At 38.5% G+C, this 11,712-nt stretch overlaps 1 protein-coding gene across 1 annotated transcript in view; it reads right to left on the bottom strand.

The window, feature by feature from the left end:
- Positions 1-750: 750 nt before the first annotated feature.
- The window catches only part of PMS1 (PMS1 homolog 1, mismatch repair system component), an 86,176-nt gene continuing 75,214 nt past the window's right edge, over positions 751-11,712 (bottom strand). Inside the window, 4 exon segments of the mRNA XM_075934175.2 lie at positions 751-1,027; positions 1,029-1,187; positions 5,382-5,542; positions 10,613-10,743. Coding sequence (XP_075790290.2) covers positions 992-1,027; positions 1,029-1,187; positions 5,382-5,542; positions 10,613-10,743 — 487 coding nt within the window. The 3' untranslated portion in view covers positions 751-991.

Below are 11,712 nucleotides of genomic sequence, written 5' to 3'. Positions count from 1 at the left end.
CCCTGGGAATAATGTATAACAATAAATAACTTAAAAGATGTGCAGTTAATTTTTCTCTCTCATCTTAATCAGTCAAATTCATCCAAAGTCCAAGTCTACTGAAGTCAATGGAGCTATATCAGGTGTGAAGCTGGCACACTGCATTTCTTTTATACAGGTTGACCCTCTCTAGTCCAGCACCCTCAGGATCTGATTGGTGCTGAACCAGAGAATTTTCTGGACCATGGGAGGTCAATATTTTCTAGCAGTATTAACAACACTTCCACTGCTTACTGGGCTGCTAGAGGATATTTAGGGATAAATTAGAGCTAAATAACAGCACAGAACACTGAGAGCTAGGAATGGTGGCGATAAACAAAATTTGATGGGACTGCAGGAAACTTGGCCACACCCATGAAAAGTGGATATCCAGCTAACTAAAATCATTCTGCACAATGGATGTTTCCAGACCAGAGAATTCTGGACTACAGAGGTTCAACCTGTATTCCTTTATTCTTTAGACACACAAGCTGAATGGAGAAATATCTTTTTCTGGAATTCTATTGATAAGAGAGACAAGCTCTTCAGATCTGGGAAAGAAAATCAGAATGTCTATTACTTAAATCAGATTCAGAGTAATGTACAAAACAGTGCAAGTTAACTCCTTCTAAGAGGTATACACCCAAGTAAGTTAAACTAAAGAGGTCTAAAGGTTTTTTAGGCACATGTTCTAAAAGCAAAATTATGTAACATGAAAAAACACCATGATAGTTGGAAACATTAATTAAATTCTTAATGTGAAAAAGGCAGAGTTGTTACAAATACTCTATACATTATTCATATTTTATTTTCAGTTTACAAACAGTAGCTAAACTTTAAAAAAACAAAAAGATGATGAACTTAAGAAACCAAAACGCTGTTGTATAAAAATTTTGTAGAAAACAGGCTGACAATACAGAGCATGGGTCATAATTAAGGAGGAGAAATACAAAATTAAACAAAATGTTCTACTTTACTGAGTAACTTTCTTGGATTTGTGTTTGTTATTTAACTTCTGGAATATCTGTTAAGTGATGAAAAAACGGACGACCATGAACACAGCCTTTATTTTCATTTCCAAGCTGTTGCTTCATCCTGTGAATTGTGTCCTCTACATCCTCTTTTGACAAATACAAGGGTAGCTGCCGAGACATACGCACTGCTTCTCCCTGTGGAGAGGAAAAAATATACACTGTATAGTGCTATCTTGTATCAGATTAATTTGTTGCTTCAATAAACTTACCAAGCAATAATGTGTTTATATTCAATTTTTCTCTTATCTAAAGGTAAATTCTACTTATTATTATCACTATATTTCACCCCAGGATCTTAACTACAACACTCAGTGTAAGTCTTACCAGACATTTCAAATGCCATGCAAGAAATCAGGTCAGATCACAAAAAGAAAGAATAGCATCAAATTAATTTGTGTTGCCAATCGTGTTGGTCCATAAAACTGGAGCATTTTGTCAAGTTCTGGGCGTCACATTTCAGGAAAGTTGTGGACAAACTGAAGGTTCAGAGAACAACAACAAAAATTATTAAAGGTCTAGAAAAGGTAGCCTATGAAGGAAAATTTAAAGAACTGGGATTACTTTATCTAGAAAAGAGAACACTGAGGGGGGATATAACAGATGTCAAGTATCTAAAAGGTTACAATGAGGAGAGAAAAAAATTAGTCTCCTTAACCTCTGATTATAGGACAAGAGCAATGGGCTTAAATTGCAGCAAGGGAGGTTTAGGTTGTACATTTGGAAAATCCTTCTGTCAGGGTGACTAAACACTGGAATAAATTGCCTAGGGAGCTTGTGGAATCTCCATCATTGGAGATTTTTAAGAGCAGGTTAGACAAACACCTGTCATGGATGGTCTTGGTCTTGCCATGAGTGCAGAGGACTGGACCTGATGACCTCTCAAGATTCCATCCAGTCCTATAATTCTATGATTCTATGTTTGTACTCTCTTAGGGTATGTCTACACTACCCTCTATTTCGAAATAGGAGGGTAATGTAGGCATACCGCAATTGCAAATGAAGCCCGGGATTTGAATTTCCCGGGCTTCATTTGCATAAGCCGGGCGCCGCCATTTTTAAATCCCGGCTGGTTCGAACCCCGTGCCGCGCGGCTACACGCGGCACGAACTAGGTAGTTTGAACTAGGCTTCCTAGTTCGAACTACCGTTACTCCTCATTCCACAAGGAGTAACGGTAGTTCGAACTAGGAAGCCTAGTTCAAACTACCTAGTTCGTGCCGCGTGTAGCCACGCGGCACGGGGTTCGAACCAGCCGGGATTTAAAATGGCGGCGCCCGGCTTATTCAAATCCCGGGCTTCATTTGCAATTGCGGTATGCCTACATTACCCCGCTAGTTCGAGTAGTGTAGACATACCCTTAGGGTCCAATCTTGCAAGATGCTGAGCACTTTTTGAGCTTTTTAGGTCCCTTAACTTATTGACTTCGTTGAAAGCTGACAATGCTCAGCCTCACAAAGAACCTGATGCAGAAACAAGTCCTAAACCATTATGGTAACCTTTCTGCAGGTTTTTGGACTGGCCTACAGAATTAAAACAGAATTACATTCCTTCATCCACTGTTCTATTTATATATACATAGCTGTACTAAGTAATAGATATGGTCTATGATTATGTGTTCAAAAATCAAGTTAAAAGAATGTTGTAATGGAATAATTTAGAGTATGAATGAAAAGTACCATTATGGAAGGATCAAGCTTTAACACTTAAATGCTATGGGTTGAAGTCATCTTATATCAATTCAACATCTAGGAACTGCATGGTTTGCTTACAGATAATAATCCTGAACTGAATTTTTATCTTCTCAGTATAAACGTCATCAAAACTCTACGGTCTCTTTCAAGTGGCATTGCTGACTTGGTATGTTAATCATATTCTTCACTTGCTGTCTTCCTTCACACTGCCCTTGTTCCTCTGAAGGTTCAAGAGTTCATTGGCAGTTCTTCTGTGCATAACAGGGCATACAGAGTGGCTGTGTCTACATTGGCACTCCTTTCCGGAAAAGGGATGCTAATGTAGACTTTGGAATAGGCAAATCCACGGGGGATATTTAAATCCCCCGCGGATTTGCCTATTCCAAAGTCTACATTAGCATCCCTTTTCCGAAAGGGAGGCCAGTGTAGCCACAGCCGATGAGTAACCATGGGAAAAGTGGGTTAAGTAGTAGAGAGGCATGAGCATACCACAGTATGAGGAGAAAGAAACCTTCTTTCCTTTGCCCTGAAGCTAACAAAACACAAATTTTAAAAGATAAGACTATTATCCCTCAATGTATGCAACTAAAATTTATATACTTCAATTTTATGGGTAGCAATAAAGGAAAATTTCTTTATTAATCATTATTTTATCTACCTTCATTGTCTCTCTACTCTCTCAAGGTGCTCTTGGCATGAATCGTAAAAATGTTATTTACTGTATTTATTTTTGTATGAAAGCTGTGCAATCTAAGATTGTTTGGAAATTGTGTATTTCTTACTATTGTTTATTTAAATTGTAGATTCAGGTCTACATTCAATAAATTCATCCCTTGAATCATTTAATAATTACTAGTAATAATGGAGCTATGACAGTAGCTGCCCAGATGCTAGCTTTCACTGAACATTGATGAATGAAATTCACAGCTTGGAGTCAGTTTGGCTCACTTGTGTGTTAGAATTGCTAAAACAGGTATTAGATTTATAGAGATGTGTTTATTTTTGGACATTATGAAATTCTTGTGAGTTGTTCCATACCCTAATTTCATATAGCATCCTTGTACTGTGTTATTAGGTAATGTTTAAGTGTTTGCTTTGTAATTATAAAAAGTGTATGCTATGAAATTGGAAACCCCCACATTCAGGAGAGAAGCATTACTAAGTGTGAAATACTAGTTTATCATAAGAGATGTCATCTCCTGCCCAATAAAAGAAGGTCCATAGAAAGCAGACAAATCATTTTGGAAGATTAGTGCACAAAATATTTTATTGATTGCTCCTTGCACCCACTCCCATTCACCCACGAAGAGGGGACATGCACAAACCCTCATCCCTCCACAGTCTGAACTTGGGGAAAAGGAATAAAAATCTCTGACCAGAAGAATCTGTATCAGTAAGCTGCTTGATATTTGAGAGCGATATTTAGAAATATAAGCAAAGAATCCAGAGTTACTTAGCTTGGATTAGCCCTAAAGGACATATAGAGCTTGCACATTACAGCAACTTTTTGAAACCTAAGACTGCAATTTATTTGTGTGTATGTTTACTTGTTTTCATCTTGTAAATACCTTTCATTTCTTTTTCCTAGTTAATACACTTTTAGTTTATTACAGGATGGACTACAAACATTGTGTTTGGTGAGAGATACAGTTAGTACAACTGACCTGGAATATGTGACCGGCCATTTGGGACTGGAAGTAACCTGAATATTGTTGTGATTTTTGGTGAAAGGCACAATCTATCTATTGTCTAGATGGCAAGATAGACTGGAGTGTCCAAGGGAACGGTCTCTGACTCCATGTTAAGGCTGTGATAGTGCCTCAGGAGTCTACACTTGATACTTCGTTGGTAAAGTCTAATTACAGAACACACAACCAGTTTGGGATCTGTGTTCTGGTTTGAAACAATCTGTGCTGAGATTGGCACCCCTGTTCACGAACCACTCCAGACAGCTTGACAAGAATTAAGAATTTGTGGCTGTAATACATAAAAAAGGAACCAACTTCTTTCTGGAAACTAAACAATTTTATGATAGGGCTGTGGTATATCCTGGAGAACTGATTCTTTATAGTTTTTATATGTTATGTCTTATTAGGTCTCAGATTGAATAATAATAATATATGGAGATATACCATCTCATAGAACTGGAAGGGACCTTGAGAGATCATTCAGTCCAGTCCCCTGCCCTCACAGCCAGACCAAGTACCATTGCTGACAGATTTGCCCCAGATCCCTAGGTGGCCTCCTCAAGGATTGAACTCACAACCCTGGGTTTAGCAGGCCAATGCTCAAACCACTGAGCTATCCCTCCCCCTGGTAATTTAACTGCATTTCTATTTTGAAAACAGTCAACATAAAAAAAGCACTTTCTTACTGAAATATGCTTCCTGAGTGTATTGAGGATCATATCTGATGACTGAAATGACAAAAATGTTCTTATACCTTTTAGCAATGCACAGGCAATTCAACAGAGACAATATGTTGGATTTTATTATTTCTTGATCATCATCATCATCAGTCTTTCATCAAAATAGAACTGCATTTATGACAAGAGCTAGAAAGAAAGACTTTCAAATGGCTTTACTGGTTTACTCAAAATTATCATGATTGTACCCGCATGCAATCCTACTGTTTCTTACCTCCAAGTAGTTTATCACTTTGAGAGGTCTACATTCATGTACTTCCTTTGCATTTTTATTTATCACAGCATTCAGAATTTCTTTTAAGTCTGATATACCATAGAATGGCAGACAATTAGCCATTCCTTCTATTTCCAGCTGGTTTTCTGTAGTTGAAGATCCTGGCAATGAGAAAAGAAAATATTAGGATTACTGATATCAATAAATAACTACTTTATATATGCTGTTTTGATTTATATCCTAGAATATGCCCAATGAAAATAAAATCGATGTAGAAGTACTTAGTAAACTAATCATTAGCATCCAATACAGTTAAGACAATTACTTTTGATTTCCTTGGAAAGAATAGCATGACCTCTTCCTGAGTTTCATATTAAACATGTGTCATGACTGCATTTTCACACCACATGTACTGCAGTTCACTTTAGTTCAAATCCCAGTTAGAACTGTTAAAATACTTACACCATTTTATAGAATTTCCTCTTTAGGAAGGCATTTTAATCCCATAGCCTTTATTAAAATAAATGAAATTAAAGTTGACTATGTAATGATTTCAGCTTCTACCATTTGTTTTGATGAACAGTGTGTTGATGCTAGTTGCTATGAAAATGTTTTAAACATCCATTCAACTCAAACTCAACTCTTTGGAACAGATCCAATTCCTACTGAAATCAAAAGCAGTATTTCCATTGAATTCCATCACTACAGATTGAAGATCTCAACCCTCACAACTGAAACTTTCCATCCATCAAGGGTTGCCACCACTTCAACCAGACATGTGAATAGGGACCTCCCGGGCATGCTGCAAAGACTATATTAATATGCAACCACCTTGTCCCCACCAAAAATGACAACAAAACTAAACTTCCTACATACACCATGGGAATCCAAGAACATAAGAAGGGCTATACTGGTCAGACCAAAAGTCCATCTAGCCCAATATTTTGTCTTGTGACAGTAGCCCAATGCCAGGTGCCCCAGAGGGAACAGAACAGGTAGGCATCAAGTGGTAATCATCATCCCCTGACGCCTATTCACAGCCTCTGACAAATAGAGGCTAGGGACAATTTTTTTCCCCATCCTGGCTTATAGCCTTTGATGGACCTATTCTCCATTAATTTATGATGGATTACTCTTGTATGAACCCTGTTAAATGTCCTGGTCTTCACAACATCCTCTGGCAAGGAGTTCTATAGGTTAAGGACCCACGGTTGAGTGAAGGACCCAAGCAATGCTGGGTAAATCTTCTAATTCATTATACAGTGTATTCCTCTTAATGCTCACGCTAACACTGAGAAGTACAAATTCCAAGAGTTACAGATACGGCAGTGGTGGAAAAGGATGCCAACTCTGACAGTTTTGTTGGATTTTGCATCATGCACACATCATATTTTCTAGAGTGTGGTTAAATTCTCTAGACTGAGAAGTAGAATATTGCCTACTGATTCGAACATTTTCATTTGTAAATCTTTACAAGAATTATTTGGCCACCTCTGACACTTAAACTTCATTGTACTCGTAAACTTTTGACGAAGCGTGAAGATATTATGGAGTATTCAAATGTCAATTTTTAGTTTTCACAAGAGATTTCTGTGAAATGATTTACAATTTCTAAGAAAAATTCTGCAAGCAAACAAATGACTAATTTTTAATGGACTAAAAATGTGGATTTCTCATTGCTGCAAGTGTCCCTCTTCCATCCAAACAAAGCCCTCTTGGTAAGCTTTGAAGCATTTTCTTGGATTGGCCACGAAAAACTCCTTCCTTCCTTTAAGCTGCCTCACCTATACTGGAAAAGCGGCGGGGAGTCCTGTGGCACCTTATAGACTAACTGAAGTGTAGGAGCATAAGCTTTCGTGGGCAAAGACCCACTTCGTCAGATCCACTACATGCATCTGACGAAGTGGGTCTTTGCCCACGAAAGCTTATGCTCCTACACTTCAGTTAGTCTATAAAGTGCCACAGGACTCCCCGCCGCTTTTGCAGATTCAGACTAACACGGCTACCCCTCTGATACTTGTCACCTATACTGGGTAACACTATAAAGTTGTCTTTCTTCCACTCAACATCACATATATCAAGCTTCAAAAAATAAGTTATTCAGTGGGCAGTGGGAACAGAGTTTACCATGGGAGCTTTGATCACAAACAAAGTAAGAGCTAGTAAGCGGCATCACAGATGTCATATTGTAAACTTTGTCCAGTTTAGTAAAGCTTACAAGATAGCTAGCTTGCAATCTGAATGCACAGACAGGTGGGGAAATCTTTTTCCTACAATGTATGGGTATACCTTTCTGATGTGACCAGAGATCTTCTGGGGAAGGGATGAAAGATAAATTGGTTTAATTTTGCATAAAGAAAAATAACTATATTTTTCCCAGCCTTATTATAACCTAGTCCTAAAATAAAGAAATGCAAGAACAATCTCATGCTAAACCAACCAAATATATACAATAACACATTAAACTTATATTTAAAGGACATTATGGCTGCCCAATCAAGCTCTCCCAAGCTAGGAAAATGCCAGAATTGAGGCTGTCTGTGCTACTTTAAACACAGGCTTTGGCTTGTTTGTGTGTATGTATTTTGATACAGTATTTAATTACATGACCACATCCTATTTTTTCCACAGGACCCTGCCTCATTCAGTGCACAAACTGGAACTTCTGTTGGATGAATAAGGGCTGGGTAGTGAAGCAGGCTGTTGTCTGTAGGGAAAAAATGATTTTTTCTCAACCTTCATTTTTGGAACCAACTAAACCATTTTAACTGACCATTTTCCAAAACAATTCAGCCTGAGGCTGCTATCTGGCATGGAAAATTTCAGCTTGCATACAATCCAAAGCCAGAAGACTACCCCCAAAATAATTCTGAGACCATATCTTTTAGAAAAACATCCAATCTTCCAGCTGAAGTGAAAGTCATGAGAAAGATGAGCTTCAGTGTGTTAGTAAATAAGATGATACCAAGCCTGCATGTATGTCTGAAAAGTAGCTTTAACAAGTGCTTGCAACAGAAATGGATCCTGGCAAACATCAAGGAGCCCCCAATAAACACTTTGGAGCTAGGAGGCAAGCACAAGCAACTTTGAAAAAGGAGCAAACAAGGAACTGGCTCCTTTTGCAGGAAGAAGCAAATGGGATAGGATCTGCTAAAGAATGTTCTAGATTAAATTGCATATACTTATTGTTATTCACTTATTGTATATTTATTTCACCAGCTTGCCAGTGTCCTCTGCTCAGGCTGTATGCAACTCAGAAGGAAGTATAGTGTTCTCCTGTAGGAACAGAACCTAATTGCTCTTTCACCAATGACTTGCTCCAGCACCTTTTTTTTGCACCTGTCCTTGAAGGTTTCCATATATCACACTACATCTGCCATCACTATACATATGCAGGGAGGTTTTAACACATGAAGCTACAGCATTTCCTACAGCTCTTACAGTGAATCTCTGTGCTGGATCAAATTAATTGCCATCTAGGCACCACACCCCAAGAACCTAGTCTTCTTGGGCACTATGACAGAGGAAATGTCTACTGTTGATTTGCCTCCAAGAAGGTGCTGTCTGGATTTTCACTGATGGCAGCATGGCTATAAATCACTCAGTTGTAAAAATGTATAAGACCCATTCTCTGATACTGGACTATTTCAAAAGATTTGTGGTATCATACAGGTTCTATTGGAGAGCTGACGAATGTGGGTAGGGAAGCAGGAAATCTAAAACAGCCTTGTTACTGACCCCAAACTGAGTGCTAGCAAAAAGTACGATTATTATCCTGAAACAAAGGTAGACCAGAGTTCAAATCCTCTTAGCTAGAGCATCCCCAATCCATTGCACAGCTAAGCTAGTGACTGCAGGAGCAAGTAATGAACTATGTATCTGTTAGGGGTAGTAAGCACTAAGGCTACGTCTACACTGCGCATTGTTCTGCCACTTACTTTCAGGAAGAAAGGCTCCTGTGCAAGAGGGTTTTTTTGCGCAAGAAGGAGCAGTGTAGACAGCTCCTTCTTGACCAAAAACCCCTTCTGCAAAATGGCGGCTCATTAGGTATGCAAATGAGGCACGGCAATAGTCATCCCTGCATCTCATTTGCATATCTTCTTGCGCAGCAATGCGCAGTATAGACGTAGCCTAGGGATGGCTTATGGAAGTCCCATCAAAACACTGACTTCCATTCTAAATATGAAATTCCCTTGGCATCCGGGGGCATGTCTACACTAGGAAATTATTTTGAAATAACTCCCAAAATAACTATTTTGAAAGAAGCTTATTCCCCAAGGAAAGCAGGAGTTATTATTTCAAAATAACTAGCCCCTTATTTTGAAGCAAGGGCTTGGCAGTAGGGACGCTCTGCTTGTTATTTTGAAATAACTCCCTAGTGTAGACATGCCCTAGAAGATCAGTAAACTGTGAGGCAGAAAAAGGGCATAGATTTTGGGACTTTCCTTGAGCTTCTGAGATGTTGAGGATATAAAAAACACACCACTAACATTTTCGTTATTTTTTTATGTAGGGAAAAATGTTTAGATTTTCCGTTTGCTTCCTGTGGCAAAGAACCACTTGTGAAAGTTTCTTTCTTAAGATATGATCCAGCTCCCATTAAAGTCAATTGGAGTGTTTCAAACTGATGCCAATGGGATGCCAAGTCAGGCCTAGTGAGAGCAGAAGAGGAACCATTACTGTCTTTCATGGAGGCTGAGACACTGAGAAAAACCTGGCTAGCTGAGTAAGTGTGCCAACTGGGAAGGCTTCATGTTTCTGTTTAGAAAAAAAGAGAGCTCTGTCCTTATCCAGCTGCATTGCATAGGGACATTCATGAATTATGACTCTAGTCCATGACAGTGGTTCCTATTCAAGAAAGGCTTTTAAGAAAATAAATCTAAAGTGTTATGATGTGGGCATTCTATATCACAAGTGGTAAATTCATCAACATTCAGCTGCAGTTTGGTGCAGTGGACAGCATACAGGACTAAGAATTAGGAGAGTTGGGTTTTATTTCTGACAAAATATTTGTCTGAAGCATTGCTGTAACTCTTCACTAACCAGTCATCAGTGCTCCAAATGACAGAGATGATGTTCTTTGCCAGACCAGAATAGCTTTGAATTCAAAAGCTCTGATGGTTTGATTGGTGAGAAGCTATAGATTTACAAAATGTTACATATGCAGTTGTTTCAACTATGAAATGAAAAGGCTTCAATAGAGTCAAAATAAATACAAAACTACGTCATACCAGGTATCATTTTTATCCTAAAACCATTTGCTATAAGCCTTGGATCTGTCAAGTAAGTTGATCCATTTAATTTTTGGCAATCCTTTGGCATACTGTAGAGACAGTCCATATAATGAGATCCGCTCAAAAGACTGAAAAACAAACAAGCAAACAATAATTTAATGAAGCTTAAATAAACAAAGTGAATAATAATATATTTACTACCAGAATGATAAGTTCAGTATTACAGTCTGTTAACCAATAGTATTGTACCATCGTCTATTAGCCATTTTAAAAATGACATTTACATATAAAAAAAATCTAGGGATAAATGGATTTTTACTTTGGAAAACAGAAGTACCATAAAAATTCCAGGTCAAATAAAGTTGAAAAAGACAGACTTGAGTGTGATAGTTTTCTCTGAATATCCCAAACATCTGTGTAATATTTTTTGTAACTGATATTCTAACAAATTATCCAAATCAAAAGCATATTCCTATTATATTATTCCAACCCCCCTCCCCCCCACACACAAATTATAATTAAAATTACTTGATCATGAATCAGTTATAAAACTACATGGCAAGAATTACCCAATGAAATAAAATCAAAATATTATGAAACCCAGAAACTATCTGTTAAGGTAGACAGATAAGGATGCTAATTCGCTTATATTCAATACAAAGAACTGCAAAACATAGATATGTACAAATTAACAATAGACATTACTGGCTCCACAGGCAATATTGATCAGTGAGGAGCGGTGGAAGTATTAAGCAAAGCTCTGGGTGATCAGTAAAATATTTTAAGTATCTGACCCCCCCATTCTACCACTACTGAAATCAATGACAAAATTACTACTGGTGGCAGTGGTGAGGGGATGGGCATCAGGGAAAAAGAGGGCAAAGGGGCAGTGAGGGAAGGGGGGAGGCACCAGGAGGGTGCAAGGGTAAGGGAAGGTGCAGGTGCCAGGGAATTCTGGGGGTGAAGCAGAAGGGAAGACACCTGCAGGGGAGGGACCAGCACCAGAGGAGAGAGGCAGGGCAGGTGTGTAGAGGGAGGTGTTATGAGAAGGGGTAGCTCACATGATCAGAGTAGGGCTACTGGAGGAGTGGGCACAG

The sequence above is a fragment of the Pelodiscus sinensis genome, chromosome 7, assembly GCF_052426305.1.
Source record: "Pelodiscus sinensis isolate ZL-2025 chromosome 7, ASM5242630v1, whole genome shotgun sequence".
Classification (NCBI taxonomy): domain Eukaryota; kingdom Metazoa; phylum Chordata; order Testudines; family Trionychidae; genus Pelodiscus; species Pelodiscus sinensis.
Note: the sequence above shows the minus strand (reverse complement) of the source record. Positions and strands in the feature narration are given on the sequence as shown.